At 38.5% G+C, this 14753-nt stretch overlaps 1 protein-coding gene across 4 annotated transcripts in view; it reads right to left on the minus strand.

Moving 5' to 3' along the window:
• Nucleotides 1-1426: 1426 nt before the first annotated feature.
• Nucleotides 1427-14753, minus strand: part of CDC25C (cell division cycle 25C) — a 38249-nt gene continuing 24922 nt past the window's right edge. For all 4 annotated transcript variants that reach the window (XM_069104297.1, XM_069104298.1, XM_069104296.1 and 1 more), the window contains 4 exons: nucleotides 14450-14548; nucleotides 13884-14017; nucleotides 13428-13539; nucleotides 1427-3343 (listed from right to left, as the gene is read on the minus strand). In XM_069104297.1, coding sequence (XP_068960398.1) covers nucleotides 3191-3343; nucleotides 13428-13539; nucleotides 13884-14017; nucleotides 14450-14548 — 498 coding nt within the window. In that variant the 3' untranslated portion in view covers nucleotides 1427-3190. The remainder of the gene's footprint in view (nucleotides 3344-13427; nucleotides 13540-13883; nucleotides 14018-14449; nucleotides 14549-14753) is intronic.

Here is a 14753-nt window from a genome sequence, read left to right on the forward strand (position 1 = left end):
GACTTTGCATGAATTTTGTATTTATCTGTATATATTTTGGGGCTCTTACCTATTCCCCACTCCTGGGAGACTAGCTTCCTTAAGAAAAGGGACATTAATTTTTAGCCATATCTCCAGTGTCCAGCATACAACTGACACTTAATAAATGCTTGCCAAATTAGATTGAAGCTCCAATTTTGGGTCACCAGTGCTTCCTCCACGCTCCCATCAGTAAATGTCATAAAGTCACAAAGCTTGATGGAATCTCAAGGTGCCATCAATGCCCTCAATTCAAGTAGGGCTCTGTTTGGAACACGAAAATGGGATAATCATTTTAAGATCTTTGGGGGGAAATAGCCTAAGTAGCCTGAGCAAGGGATGGAAAATACTGCCAGAAAGTATTTTGTCTCTATTCTTCCTAAAATCAATCAGCAACAAGATTCATGGTAAATACACAGGTGCTACCTCATTAAGATTAAAATAAAAGAAATCCATATTAATCAGTAACAGAAGGGTCATTGTATAGTTGCAGCCACTTTTTTTGCATATTGTTGAATTGTTTTCAGGGATGGTTTTGTTTTGGTGGGGCTTTTTGGTGAAGATTTTTCTTGTGCTTTCTTTGGTTCTCATACGTATGAACACTTATGGGTTGACTAAAGTATGTCACTAGAATATTAGCTCTAGGGAGGCTAGGTGGCACAGTGAGTGAATAGAGCACTGGCCCTGGAGTCAAGAGGACCCCAGTTCAAATCTGACCTCAGATACAACACAAAAACTAGCCATGTGACCTTGGGCAAGTCACTTAACCCCAATTGCCCTCCCCCCCCCCCAAAAGGCAAAAAAAAAAACAAAACCCGAGTATTAGCTCTGTTAAGTATATTATAAAGTGGCTTATTTGGGTATGGCTTGGCCTATAGGGTATGTATGGCCTATATCTTTCTTCTAAAAGATTTGTGATTTACACAAATTATCAAATTTTTAAAACTTTAAAAATTTCATCTTTCTTTTGTTCTCTCTATAGTGATGTTTCAAATACTGAGCCCCATTAAAAATTATGAACTTGTCAATAAACACAAATATTTCAAGTATATAAAACTATGAACTATTATGTAGTTTAAGTATACATTAAATTTAACTAAATAGAACTCTAACTGCCCTGCTTGTCTGTATTTCCTTGACTTATGCTGGATTTTTTTTTGATGGTGGTATATACAACCTAATTCATTTTAAAAAAACATTTTATTTCTCCCCCAGTTACATGTAAAGACTTGAAATTTTTTAAAATTTGAGTTCCAAGTTTTCTCTCTCCCTTACCCCCTCCCTGAGACAGTAAGCAATTTGATAAAGGTTATCAATAATGTTTAATCATACAAAACATATGACCATATTAGTCATGTTGTGTGAAAGGATCCAAAGGGGAAAAAAAATTCACACACACAAAAATACAGAAAGTGAAAAATAGTATACTTTAATCTGCATTCAGACTCCATCAGTTCTTTCTCTGGAGGGGGATATCACTTTTTATCATGAGTCCTTTGACATTGTCTTGTATCGCTGTATCAATGAGAATAGCTAAGTAATTCACAGTTGATCATCATACAGTATTGCTCTTACTAAGTATAATGTTCTCTTGGTTGGGCTCACTTCATTTTGTATCTGTTCATATAATTCCAGGTTTTTCTGAAACCCACCTGCTCATTTTTTTAAATAGTATTTTATTTTTTCCAATTACATGTAAAGACAATTTTAAACATTTTTTAAATAAAATTTTGAGTTCCAAATTTTCTCCCTCCCTCCCTCCCCTCCCCTAAGACAGTAAGCAATTTGATACAGGTTATATATGTGCAATCATATAAAACCTATTTCCATATTAGTCATACTGTGAAAGAAGAAAGTTTGTAAAACAATTAGTTTGCAAAAGGAAAAATAGCAAAGTGAAAATAGCATACTTCAATCTACATACAGACTATTAGTTCTTTCTCTGGATGTAGATAGCACTTTCCATCATGAGCCTTCTGGAATTGTCTTGGACCACTGTATTGCTAGCAGAGTTGGTTTCTATAGTGTTGCTGTTACTTCATACGATGCTTTCCTGGTTCTGCTTACTTTACGCAGCATCACTTCATGTAAATCTTTCCAGGTTTTTCTGAAATATGCCTGCTCATCATTTCTTATAGAACAATAGTATTCCATTACATTCATATACCACAACTTGTTCAGCCATTCTCTAATTGATGGGCATCCCCTCAGTTTCCAATTCTTTGTCACCACAAAAAGAGCCGCTATAAATATTTTTGTACAATTAGGTCCTCTCCTCCCCTTTTAATCTCTTTGGAATACAGACCTAGTAGTGGTATTGCTGGATCAAAGTATATGCTAAGAGCATAGTTTCAAAATTGCTCACCAGAACGGTAGCCAACCTAATTCTCGAAGCTCATTCTGCTAGGCCATGACAAGAATTGGGAGGAGAGCTATTTGGGAAGTTGGAATGAATATCCATCTCTGACTATAGTCTTAAGAATATTGTGTCCAATTAGGGGTATATCTGATTGAGTTGTCAATAACTCAAGCGACAATGTTCTCTGAGGCTGGGTATCAAGTGGAGAAGAGTGTAGAGCACTCTTTAGGGTAATAAGTATTACAGAATGGATGACACAGAGGTAGACAAAGGCTTGGGTAGCAGGCAATGAATGAAGATGGTCATAACATTGTGGTTTAAAGTTCTTGCTGGGACGTCACAAGTAACAGGGTAATTCTTAATTCATGTAAAACTAACATGAAATAATCTCTGTCACTGTCATCCTGAAATGTTTGTTATTTCATTTTTTTAAATGGGGAGAAAAGAGAATGGAAGAAAATTTAGAGAGAAGAAAGAATTTACTACCTCAAGCCTGACAAGAAATTCAAGCAGAGGAGACAAGCTGGCTGAAGGAAGTGAAGACATACAGTAGAGGAAAGAAAGGAAGAATCATCCTGGTTACTGTGAACTCTGCAGCTCAAACAAGGAAGAACAGCTTTCAGGACACAGCCCAGAGAGAAGGCTCCTATTCTCACTGGAACACAGGTTGACAACTTTTGCAGTCAAAAACGTTGGCTTGTTGAGTATTTTTTTGTAAACCATTGGTCTACTTTTCCACAGAAGTCACTCCTTCCTCTATGGGGGTCCTGTCCACAGTGTAAGCCAGTGACTGCCATAAGGATAGCTCCTTCCTCAGCTTGAATTCCCATCCTTCATGAGACAAGCAATCTGTTTCTGGAGCTGCCGCTCCTCAGTCCACGCTTTGCTCTGACTGCGGCACTTCAAAAGCTCAGCTTTATGGCCCTGGTCATGCATTGGGCAATAGCTCTGGGGTTCACACAGTTCCTGGGGAAAAGTGGAAGAAAAGAAGAAGGAGTAAGTGACGTTCCAGACCCCAGGGCAGAAAGTCAGCTCCATAATTCCAACTTTGGCCGCTAAAAGTTCTACTTTTCAGTGCCAAACTCCAAGAAAGGGCAGTCTAGGCTCACTTCTTTCCATTTCCTTTTTCCTTCCATTTGTTGTTCAGTTCTTCAGTTGTGTCTGACCCTTCATGACCTCATAAACCATACTAGCCATGGAGTTTTCTTGGTAAAGAATGATTTGCCATTTCCTTCTCCAGGGGATGAAGGCTAACAGAGGCTACTCGATTTATCCAGGGTCACACAGTGAGTGTCTGAAGCCACATTTGAACCCAGGTCTTGACTCTAGGTCCAGCACTTTATCCACTGAGCCATCCAGCTACCTTGTAGGCAGACAAAGGTTAAGTGACTTGCCCAAGCTCACGCAGCTAGTGTCTGAAGCCAGGTTTGAACCCAGGTCCTGACTCTAGGCCCAGCACTCTGTCCAATGAGTGCTGGTTGCCTCATCTAGCTCCATCTCCTTACCACCCATTTATTTCTCAGACCCTTGCAATCTGGCTTCCAACACTAGCATTCTAGTGAGTCTACAGTCACCAAACTTATTAAGGATCTCTTAACCAGGAAATCTAATGGTTTTTTTCCTCAGTCCACATCCTTCTTGACCTTTCAGTTTTTCAACACGACCTCCTCTTCCCTGTGGCTTCTATGAAATTGCTTTCTCCCAGTCCTCTCCTTATCCATCTGAATATTCCTTCTCAGTCTGCTTTGCTGTGTTCACCTCCCTATCAACACCAGCAAACCCCAAGCTTGTCCTGGACCCTCTTCTTTCCCTACACTCTCCCCCTGCTCATCTACTACTGTAAGTTCAATTATCACATCTATGCAGATAACTCTCAAATCTATACATCTAGAAAGTAACAAAGACCTTGGGCAAGCCACTTAACCCCAATTGCCCTGCCTCCCCACCTCCAAAAAAAAAGCAAAAAAAAATTTAAAAATAAAAAAAATAGAAAGTAAGAAAACCATTGAACAAATAAAACTAAGAGTTGGTTTTATGGGGGAAAAACCAATAATAAATAAATCATTGGTTAATTTGATTAAAAAAAGAAAACTAAATTATCAGTGTAAAAAATGAAGAGGGTGAATTCATCATCAATGAAGAGGAAATTAAAGTAATAATTAGGAGTTATTTTGCCTAACTGCATGTCAATAAATCTGACAATCTAAGCTAAGTGAAATATTTACAAAAATATAAATTGTCCAAATTAATAGAAAAGGAAATAGGAAACTTAAATAACAACATTTTAGAAAAAAAATTGAACAAGTTACCAATGAATTCCTTAAGAAAAAAGTCCTGGGTGGCTAGGTGTCAAAGTGAATAAAGTGCCGGCCCCGGAGTCAGGAGGACCTGAGTTCGGTTCTGGCCTCAGATACTTAACACTCACACACACAAAAAAACTAGCCATGTAACCTTGGGCAAGTTACTTAACCCCAATTGCCCTCCAAAAGGCAAAAAAAAAAAAGTCCTCAAGGTCAGATGGGTTCACAAACAAATTTTGCCAAACATTTAAAGAATAATTAATTTCAATAACATAACCCATTTGGGAAAATGGGTAAAGAAGGAGTACTATCAGATTCCTCTTATTGCACAAACATGGTGTTGATACCTATATCAGGAAGAGCCAAAACAGAGAAAGAAAACTATAGATCAATTTCCCTAATGAATATCAATGCAAAAATTTTAAATAAAATTCTAGTAAGGAGATTATAGCAATATTATAGCAAGATCATACAATCAGATGAGATTTATACCAGAAATGCAGGGCTAATTCAATATTAGGAAAACTATGAGCATAATTGACCATATCAATAACAAAACTAACAAAAATCATATAATTATCTTGATAGTTGCAGAAAAAGCTTTTGACAAAATACAGCACCCATTCCTATTAAAAACACTAGAGAATATAGAATAAATGGAGTTTTCCTTAAAATGATAAGTAGCACCTCTCTGAAACCATCAGTAAGCATTATCTGTAATGGGGATAAGCCAGAAGCATATCCAATAAGATCAGGGGTGAAGCAAGGATGCCCATTATCACCACTATTATTTCAATAGAGTACTAAATATGTTAGCTATAGCAATAAGAGAAAAAGACATTGAAAGAATTAGAATACACAATGAGGAAACAAAACTATCACTCTTTGCAGATGAAATGATATTATACTTAGAGAATCCTAGAGTATGAACTAAAAAAACTATTTGAAATGATTAACAACTTTACCAAATTTGCAGGATATAAAATAAACCCACATAAATCATCAGCATTTCTATATACTACCAACAGAGCCCAGCAGTAAGAGACAGAAAGGAAAAGTCCATTTAAAATAACTGTAGACAATATAAAATACTTGGGAATCAACCTGCCAAGACAAACCCAGGAACTATATGAACACAATTACAAAACACTTTTCACACAAATAAAGTCAGATGTAAACATAGGTAGGCCAAGTCAATATAATAAAAAAGACAGTTCTATCTAAATTAATTTACTTATTCAGTGCCATATCAATAAACTACTAAAAAAAACTTTTTATAGAACTAGAAGAAATAATAACAAAATTCACCTGGAAGAGCAAAAGGTCAAGAATATCAAGGAAATTAATGAAAAAAAATGCAAAGAAAGGTGGCCTAGTCATACCAGATCTCAAACTATGTTATAAAGAGGCAATCATCAAAACTATCTGGTACTAGCTAGCAAATAGAGTGGTGGATCAGTGGAACAGAGTAGGTACAAAAGACACAGTAGTAAATAACTATAGTAATCTAGTGCTGATAAACCCAAAGACCCCAGCTTCTGGGACAAGAACTTGCTACATGACAGAAACTGATGAGAAAACTTGAAAACAGTATGGCAGAAATTAGACTAATATCTTACACCAATTACCAAGATAAAGTCAAAATGGCATAAATGGTGATACCATAAACAAATTAAGAGAGCAAGGAATAGTTTATCTGTCAGATCTATGAAGAAGGGGATAATTTTTGACCAAACAAGAGAGAGAACAATATATAAAATAGATAATACTGATTATATTAAATTAAAAGGTTTTTGCATAAACAAAACCAATGCACCAAGATTAGAAGGAAAACAAAAGGTTTGGAAATATCTTACTCTTATTAGATTTGTTTCAAGGAGGGAATAATATACACACTCAACTGGGTATCTTACCCTACAGGAAAAAAGGGGGCAAGGGGATAAGAGGGGGGGAAATCATAGAAGGGAGGGCAGATTTGGGGAGGGGATAGTCAGAAGCAAACACTTTTGACAAGGGATGGGAGTCAAAGGAGAAAACAGAATAAATGGGGGGGGGTCAGGATAAGATGGAGAGAAATAGTTTTTCACAACATAACTACTATGGAAATGTGCTGCATAACTACAAACATATAACCTATACTGAATTGCTTGTCTTCTCAAAGGGAGAAAATCTGGAACTCAAAGTTTTAAAAGCAAATGTTAAAAAAAATTATTTTTACATGCAACTGGGAAATAAGATATACAGGCAAGGGGGAACAGAAATCCATCTTGCCGTATAAGAAAGGGGGAAGGGGGTAAAGGGGAGGAAATGGGGGGAAGAGAAGAAAGGGCAGACTGGGGGAAGGGGTAATCAATATGCTTGGAGTAGGGGGTAGGGGAGAGATGGGGAGAAAATTTGGAACTCAAAATCTTGTGGAAATTAATGTTGAAAACTAAAAATAAATAAATAAATTCAGGGGGAAAAAAGCTTGGAAACAATTTTTATAGCAAGTGTCTCTGATAAAGTAATTTCTTTAATAAATAGAGAACTGAGTCAAATCTATAAGAATACAAGTCATTCCCCAATTGATAAATGATCAAAGGATATGAACAGGCAGTTTTCAGATAAAGAAACCAAAGCTGGGGGCGGAGACAAGATAGCACTGTAGAAGTAGGAAAACTCCATGTGCTTCCCCCATAACCACCTCAAATACCTATAAAAAATGACTCTAAACAAACTTTAGGGCTACAGAACCCACAAAGTGACAGACAGAAACAATTCTCCTGCTGAAGGCAGCCCAGCAAGTCAGCAGGAATGGTTCATAGCAGTGTGCTGGGAGCAGAGCCCAGCCCCATGTGAGCCCAAGGTTTTAGCTCCACGGTGGCCCCCGACCAGCAGAGGCTGGAGTGGACTTCAGGAGAGTGGATCACCAGCAGTTGTGGTGGTTTCCAGAATTATCAACCCATAAATGCCAAAGACAACGGGAGAGGTCAGTGTGGACTTTGGGAACAGGGGGTCTAGGAGTGCAGTCCAGCCTCTGCCCCCGGAAGAAGAGGCTGAGGTGTGGCAGCTACTGTGGTGTGGCTGCTTCAGAACTCCTGGCTTGCAGATTTTAGGGGTACCAAGTGACCATTCTGAGGGGTAATCACTCTTGCTTATCCTATTTGGATCTGGATCCCTGTCTAGGGTAGAGGTCCTGGAATGTGTGACCAGGTGCTGGTGGAGGCTTCAAATAGGGCATCTAACTAATAGCTCAGGCAGCTACAAAAACCCCAAAAATTTGGGACAAAGCTCTCCTCTCTGGAAGCAGAGTTCTACTGTGGCAAAAAGCTCAAAAGTCAAGTAACTGAGTGGCAACATGAGCAGGCAAAGGAAGTAAGGCAAGCACAGCAATCCAACTTTAGACTCCTATTTTGGGGACAAAAAGGATCAAAGCATGGAACAGGAGGAAGAAAACAAAGTCAGAACTCCAAAAGCTTCCAAGAAAAATATGAATTGGTTACAGGCCATAGAGGAGCTTAAGAAGGATTCTGAAAACCAAATAAGAGAAGCAGAAAAAAAACTGGGAAGAAAATTAGAATGATGCAAGAAAATCACGAAAAGAGAGTCAACAACCTGACTGAAGAAAATAACACCTTAAAAAATAGACTAACTCAAATGACAAAAGGGGCCCAAAAAGCCAATGAGGTGAAGAACGCCTTAAAAAGCCAAATTGGCCAGATGGAAAAAGAATCTCAAAAGCTCACTGAGGAGAATCATTCCTTCAGAATTAGATTGGAGCAAATGGAAGCTAGTGACTTTATGAGAAATCAAGATACATAAAACAGATCCAACAAATGAAAAAATAGAAGGCAATGTGAAATATCTCATTGGAAAAACCACTGGCCTGGAAAATAGATGCAGGAGACATAATTTAAAAATTATTGGACTACCTGAAAACCATGATAAAAAAAAGAACCTAGAAATCATCCTTCAAGAAATTCTCAAGGAAAATTGCCCTGTTTTAAAACCAGAAGGCAAAACAGAGGTTGAAAGAATCCACTGATCACCTCTTGAAAAATCTCCCCAAAAGAAAACTTCTAGGAATATTATAGCCAGGTTCTGGAATTCCCAGATCAAGGAGAAAATATTACAAGCAGCCAAGAAGAAACAATTTGAATATTGTGGAAACACAATCAGGATAACCCAGGATCTGGCAGCTTCTACACTGAGGGATTGAAAAGGCTGGAATATGATATTCCAGAGGTCAAAGGAGCTGGGATTAAAACCAAGAATCACCTACCCAGCAAAACTGAGTATCATGTTTCAGGGGAAAATATGGTCATTCAATTAAATAGAGGACTTTCAAGAATTCTTTTTTTTTTTAATTTTTTGGTCTTTATTAATTTGTTTGTTTACTTTTAATTTACAAGATTCAGTTCCACAATTCTTTGAGTTTCAAATTTTCTCTTCCCTCTCTCCCTTCCCCTCCCCCATGATGGCATACAATCAATTATAGGATCTGCAAATACTTTCACATTAGACATTAGTCAGGTTATAAAGAAGGATTGTATCAGATGGAATGAACAATGGGAAAGAGGAAACAAAACCAAACAAGAAAAATAAAAAGATCAGGTAGTTTGCTTCAATCTGGATTCAAACTCAGTTCTTTCTAGTTCTTTCTCTGGATATAGACATCTCTCTCCATTGTGAATCTTTTGGGATTGACTTATAACCCTGCATTGCTGAGAAGAGTACAGTCTATCAAAGTTGGTCGTCAAACATACATTGTGTCTGTAATTGTGTACAAATTCCTCCTGGCTCTACTCTTCTCACTCAGCATCAGTTTGTATAATACCTCTCCAGGTAAATATGAAGTCCATCTGCTCTTCTTTTCTTATAGCACAACAATATTCCATTACATTCATATACCACAACTTGTTCACCCACTCCCCAACTGATGGGCACTCCCTTAATTTCCAATTCTTTGCCACCACAAAAAAAAGAGTTGCTATAAATATTTGTGTACATACGGGTCTTCCTCCCACTTCTATGATCTCTTTGGGATACAACCCTAGAAGTGGTACTGCTGGGTCAAAGGGTATGACATTATTTATAGCCCTTTGGGCATAATTCCAGATTGCTCTTCAGAATGGTTGGATCAATCGCAACTCCACCAGCAATGCATTAGTGTTCCAATTTTTCCATATCCTCTCCAACATTTGTCATTTTCCTGTTTTGTCATCTTAGCCAATCTAACTGGTGAGATGTGGTACCTCAGAGTTGTTTTGATTTGCATTTCTCTAATCAACAGTGATTTAGAGCATTTTTTCATATGCTTATAGATATCTTTAATTTCTTCCTCTGAAAACTGCCTGTTCATATCCTTTGACCATTTATCAATTGGGGAATGACTTGTATTCTTATAGATTTGACTCAATTCTCTGTATATTTAAAAATAAGTCCTTTATCAGAGACATAGGTTGTAAAAATTCTTTCCCAATTTCCCACTTCCCTCTTAATCTTGGTTATATTGGCTTTGTTTGTACAGAAGCTTTTTAATTTACGTTCAAGAATTCTTGATGAAAAAACCAGAGTTGAATAGAAAATTTGACATTCAGGACAGCTAGGTCATGCAGTGAATAGAGCACTGGCCCTGGCATCAGGAGGACCTGAGTTCAAATCTGGCCTCAGGCACTTGACACACTTACAGCCTAGTGACTTTGGCTAAGTCACTTAACCCCAATTGCCCTCCAAAAAGCAAAAAAAAAAGAAAACTTGACATTCAGATACAAGAAGCAAGAGAAGCATGAGAAGGTAAACAGGGAAAAGAAATCATAAGGAACTTATCAAAGTTGAACTATTTACATTCCTATGTGGAAAAACAATAATTGTAACTGTTGAAACTTTTCTCTGTATGAAAATAGTTGAAGGGAATAGAAATATATATGTGTGTGTGTGTCTATATAGGAGGGTACATGGGTATATGAATACATATGTGAATGTGTGTGTGTATATATATGTGTGTGTGTGTGTGTGTGTGTGTGTGTGTGTGTGTGTGTGTGTATGTGTGTGAAAAGGTATACATAGATAGAGGGCACAGGACCAGTTTAATGGGAAGGAATGATACTTAAAAGGTGAAATTGAGAGATGAGAGAGGAATATAATGAGAGGAGATGGGGAAAGACAGAATCAGGTAATCTCATATAGAAGAGTCAAGGGAAAACTGTTATAATGGAGGGGAAGAACAGGAAGGCAAAAGGGAATGGAACAACCTTACTCTCATTGAATTTGGCTTAGGGAGGGAATGACATACACACTAAATAGGATATCTCAACCTACAGGAGAGTAGGGGGGAAGGGGATGAGAGGGGGGATGATGGAGGGGAGGGCAGATTGGGGGGGGAGTTAGAAGCACCCACTTTTGAAAAGGGACAGGGTCAAAGTAGAGAATAGAACAAGTAGGGGGCAGGATAGGATGGAAGGAAATATAGTCAGTCTTTCACAATATATCCACTATGGAAATGTTTTGTGTACAACCTATATTGTACAGCCTATCTTCCCAGTAAGGGTGGGTGACGAGGGAGGAAGGGAAAGAATCTGGAATTCAAAGTTTTAAAACCATATATTTAAAAAAAAATTTTTTTTTTTTACATACAACTGGGAAATAAGATATACAGGCACTGGGGTATAGAGATCCATCTTGCCCTACTGGAAATTTGGAGGGGGTATGGGGGAGGATATAGGAGAAAGCGGATTGGGGGAGGGGGTATACAGTGGGATTGCTGTTTTGGGGTGGTAGGTAGTGGAAAGACGGGGAGAAAATTTGTACTTTTCAATTTAAAAAATTTCCTCAAAATCTTGTGGAAATGAGTGATGTAAACTAAAAATAAACATAAAATTTAATTTTAAAAAAATTTTAAAAAGTAAAAAAAAAGAAATCAAAGCTATCTATAGTCATATGAGAAAATGCTCTAAATCACTATTGATTAGAGAAATGAAAATTAAAACCACTCTGAGGTACCACCTCACACCTGTCAGATTGGCTTATATGACAAAAAAGTAAAATGATAGATATTGAAGAGGATGTGGGAAAATTGGGACACTAATACACTGTTGGTGGTGTGGTGAACTAATCTAACCATACTAGAAAGCAATTTGGAACTTATGTCCAAAGAGTTATAAAACTGGGCACAACCACATCCAGCAATACCACTACTAGGTCTGTATTCCAAAGAGATATTTTTTAAAAGGGAGGGAAAAGACCTACATGTACAAAGATATTCATAGCAGGTCTTTCTGGGGTGGCAAAAAACTTAGAAACTGAGAGGATTCCCATCAATTGGGGAATGGCTAAACAAGTTGTGGTATGTGAATGTAATGGAATACTATTGTGCTATAAGAAGTGATGAGTGAGCATATTTCAGAAAAACCTGGAAAGACTTACATGAACTGATGCAAAGTGAAATGAGCATAACTAGGAGAACATTATATATTATAACAGCAACACACTGCAATGAGCAACTATGAAGGACTTAGTTCTCTTCTCAGCAATACAATGATTCAATACAATTCCAAAGTACTCACAATGGAAAATGCTATCCACATCTAGGGAAATAACTTTTGGAGCTGGAATGCAGATTGAAGCATACTATTTTCACTTTATTTTTTTTTTGTAATTTTTTCCTTTTGATCTGTTTCTTCTTTCACAACATGACTAATATGGAAATGTTTTATGTGATTGCACATACATAACATATCAAATTGTTTTAGGGAGGGGGGAGAGAAGGAAGAAGAATTTGGAACTAAAATTTTTTTGAAATGAACATTAAAAAATTGTCTTTGGAGTCAGGAGGACCTGAGTTCAAATCCGGCCTCAGACATTTGACACAGAAACTAGCCATGTAACCTTGGGCAAGTCACTTAACCCCAATTGCCTTCCAAAAAGCAAAAAAAAAAAAATTGTCTTTACATGTAATTGGAAGAAATAAAATACTGTTTTTAAAAAATCTATACACGTAGCCCTAATCTCTCTCCTCAACTCTTACATTGTCAAAATGCCAACTAAGCATCTCCACCTGGAGATCCCATTAAAATTTCAAAATCTATGTGTCCAAAATATATTTCATAAGCTTTACTCCTAAACCACTCCTGCAAACTTCCTTATTTCTGTTAGAGGCAATACCATCTTCCTAGTCACTCTATATGCCTATACGCCAAGGCATTTTGTTAAGTGCTGGTATTCAAGGCTTTCCAAAATCTGGCTCCAGCCTCCTTTTCCACTCCTTTTTTGTTCTGCTTCTCTTTACACATCTACTCTTCATTCCAGCCAAACAGCACCATCAGCTGTTTCCTGAATTTGTATTCCATCTTCTGCCTCTATGAATTTGTCTAAGACATTCATTTGTTTGGAACATAGTCCCTCTTCTTCTCTGCTTCTGAAACTTTGTCTCCAATGCTCATCACTGGTATTACCTTTTCCATGAAACCTTCCTTAATCCCATTTGCTAGTGTTCTCTTCCTTTCCAAATTACCATTCATTACACTGACATATGCAAATACTGTACCCCTCGAGCTCCTGAGGACAGGAATTGCCTTTGTATTTCCAGTGCCCACCACATAGTCATTTGACAAATGTTTGTTGAACTGAATTACTGACTAAGCTTAAGAGAAAGAGCAGATCTACTTTGAGGACTGAGGATGGAGGCCCAACACTGGCAGTCACTGAGACGAGGATCTGGATCTGTCTGTGTCTAGAACCTTGCTTTGCTCCCATGTGCTTTGTTCTCTTACCACATATTCCAGGAAGAAGTCTCTGTAGCCTCCCTTGAGGATATAGAGCTCGGGGTAGTACAGCACAGGGTACTTGTTCAGAGCTCTGTCTTCTTCCCTTAGATAGCGGCACCTTCAAAGGGAACCCCAGAGTCAGGATTGGGGGTGGCATATCAAAGGGAGTGAAGGCGAGTGATGGGCCAAGGTAGAGAGGAATTCAAATATTTCCGGGACTTCCTTTCTCTACTTCCCCACCCACTATTTGTCATGGCTATATCCCCAATTTTTTATTCCCTGATGAAACCCCCTCTTACCATTCAAGCAATAAAATCACCTTCTCTATTCCTTTTCCTCATGCTACTCACATGACAATGGAGGGAAAGCAATGGACTGGCTGACTTTCGGGTAACTATGGGACCATGTTTCGGAACCACACCCTAGACCCCTGCTCTGTCTCACCCTGGGCCCCATTCTCACATTCGGGGGCCCCTTTCTGAGGAGAATTCACAATGAAATACAATGATTGTTCTTCTCTGGGCACTGGAAGCAACCAAAGGCTTCTTTAGGAAGAAACTATGCAGTTCTTCTTCACTGTGGAGGTTCAGAGCTCCCTGTCAAAGAAAAGAATCTAAGCAACAGATTCCACAGGACTATGGATAGTACAGAAGCCCCTAAATCACCATTCTTGGGGTAATCAGGCCTAGCTCATGTTACTGGGGCCATTGAGTCAACAAGTCTAATAACAGGGAGGGAAACCAGGGCCAGGAATTGTGTTAATCTCCCACATAACAGAGAATGAGACTGATCTCCAAATGTTAAAGTAGCTGTTTAAAACTACAGTCTACTGTGACACAGACAGCACAAGGGCTCAGCTCTGCGGCCCCAGGACCTGGTGATGTTTCTAGATATACAATCTCTGCCCTTCTCATCCTCACTGTTTCCTGCTGTGGGGCCTTCCTGTAGAACAGGAGGCAGTCCTTCCTCCACATATACCCACCCGGTGACCATCTCCTCCTCTGTGGATGTGTACCCAGTGTCCTTACCTGGATATGACCTCCTTGATACTCATATGGGTAGCGGCAATCAATAATATAAAACTTCTCAATCAGGTCTTGCAACTGCCCCTGTAGCAGAACAGCTACCTGCAAAGGAGTGATAATGACTAACCGTGTTGGTCACTGTAGCTGCTTTGAAGAAGGTACTCAGGCAGTGGCCTTTTTGGTATGTGGTCCTGCCTTCTTACTGTGTATTCCAGAAGTGGCCTCCCTTAAGGACATGCAGCTCAGGAGAGGACAGAGACTTGTGCAGTTCAACAAGCAATAGTCCTGAGAATGCAAAATCCCAAAG

The sequence above is a fragment of the Petaurus breviceps genome, unplaced genomic scaffold, assembly GCF_028583685.1.
Source record: "Petaurus breviceps papuanus isolate PSGF00001 unplaced genomic scaffold, PetGlider_PUasm1.0 685, whole genome shotgun sequence".
NCBI lineage: Eukaryota > Metazoa > Chordata > Mammalia > Diprotodontia > Petauridae > Petaurus > Petaurus breviceps.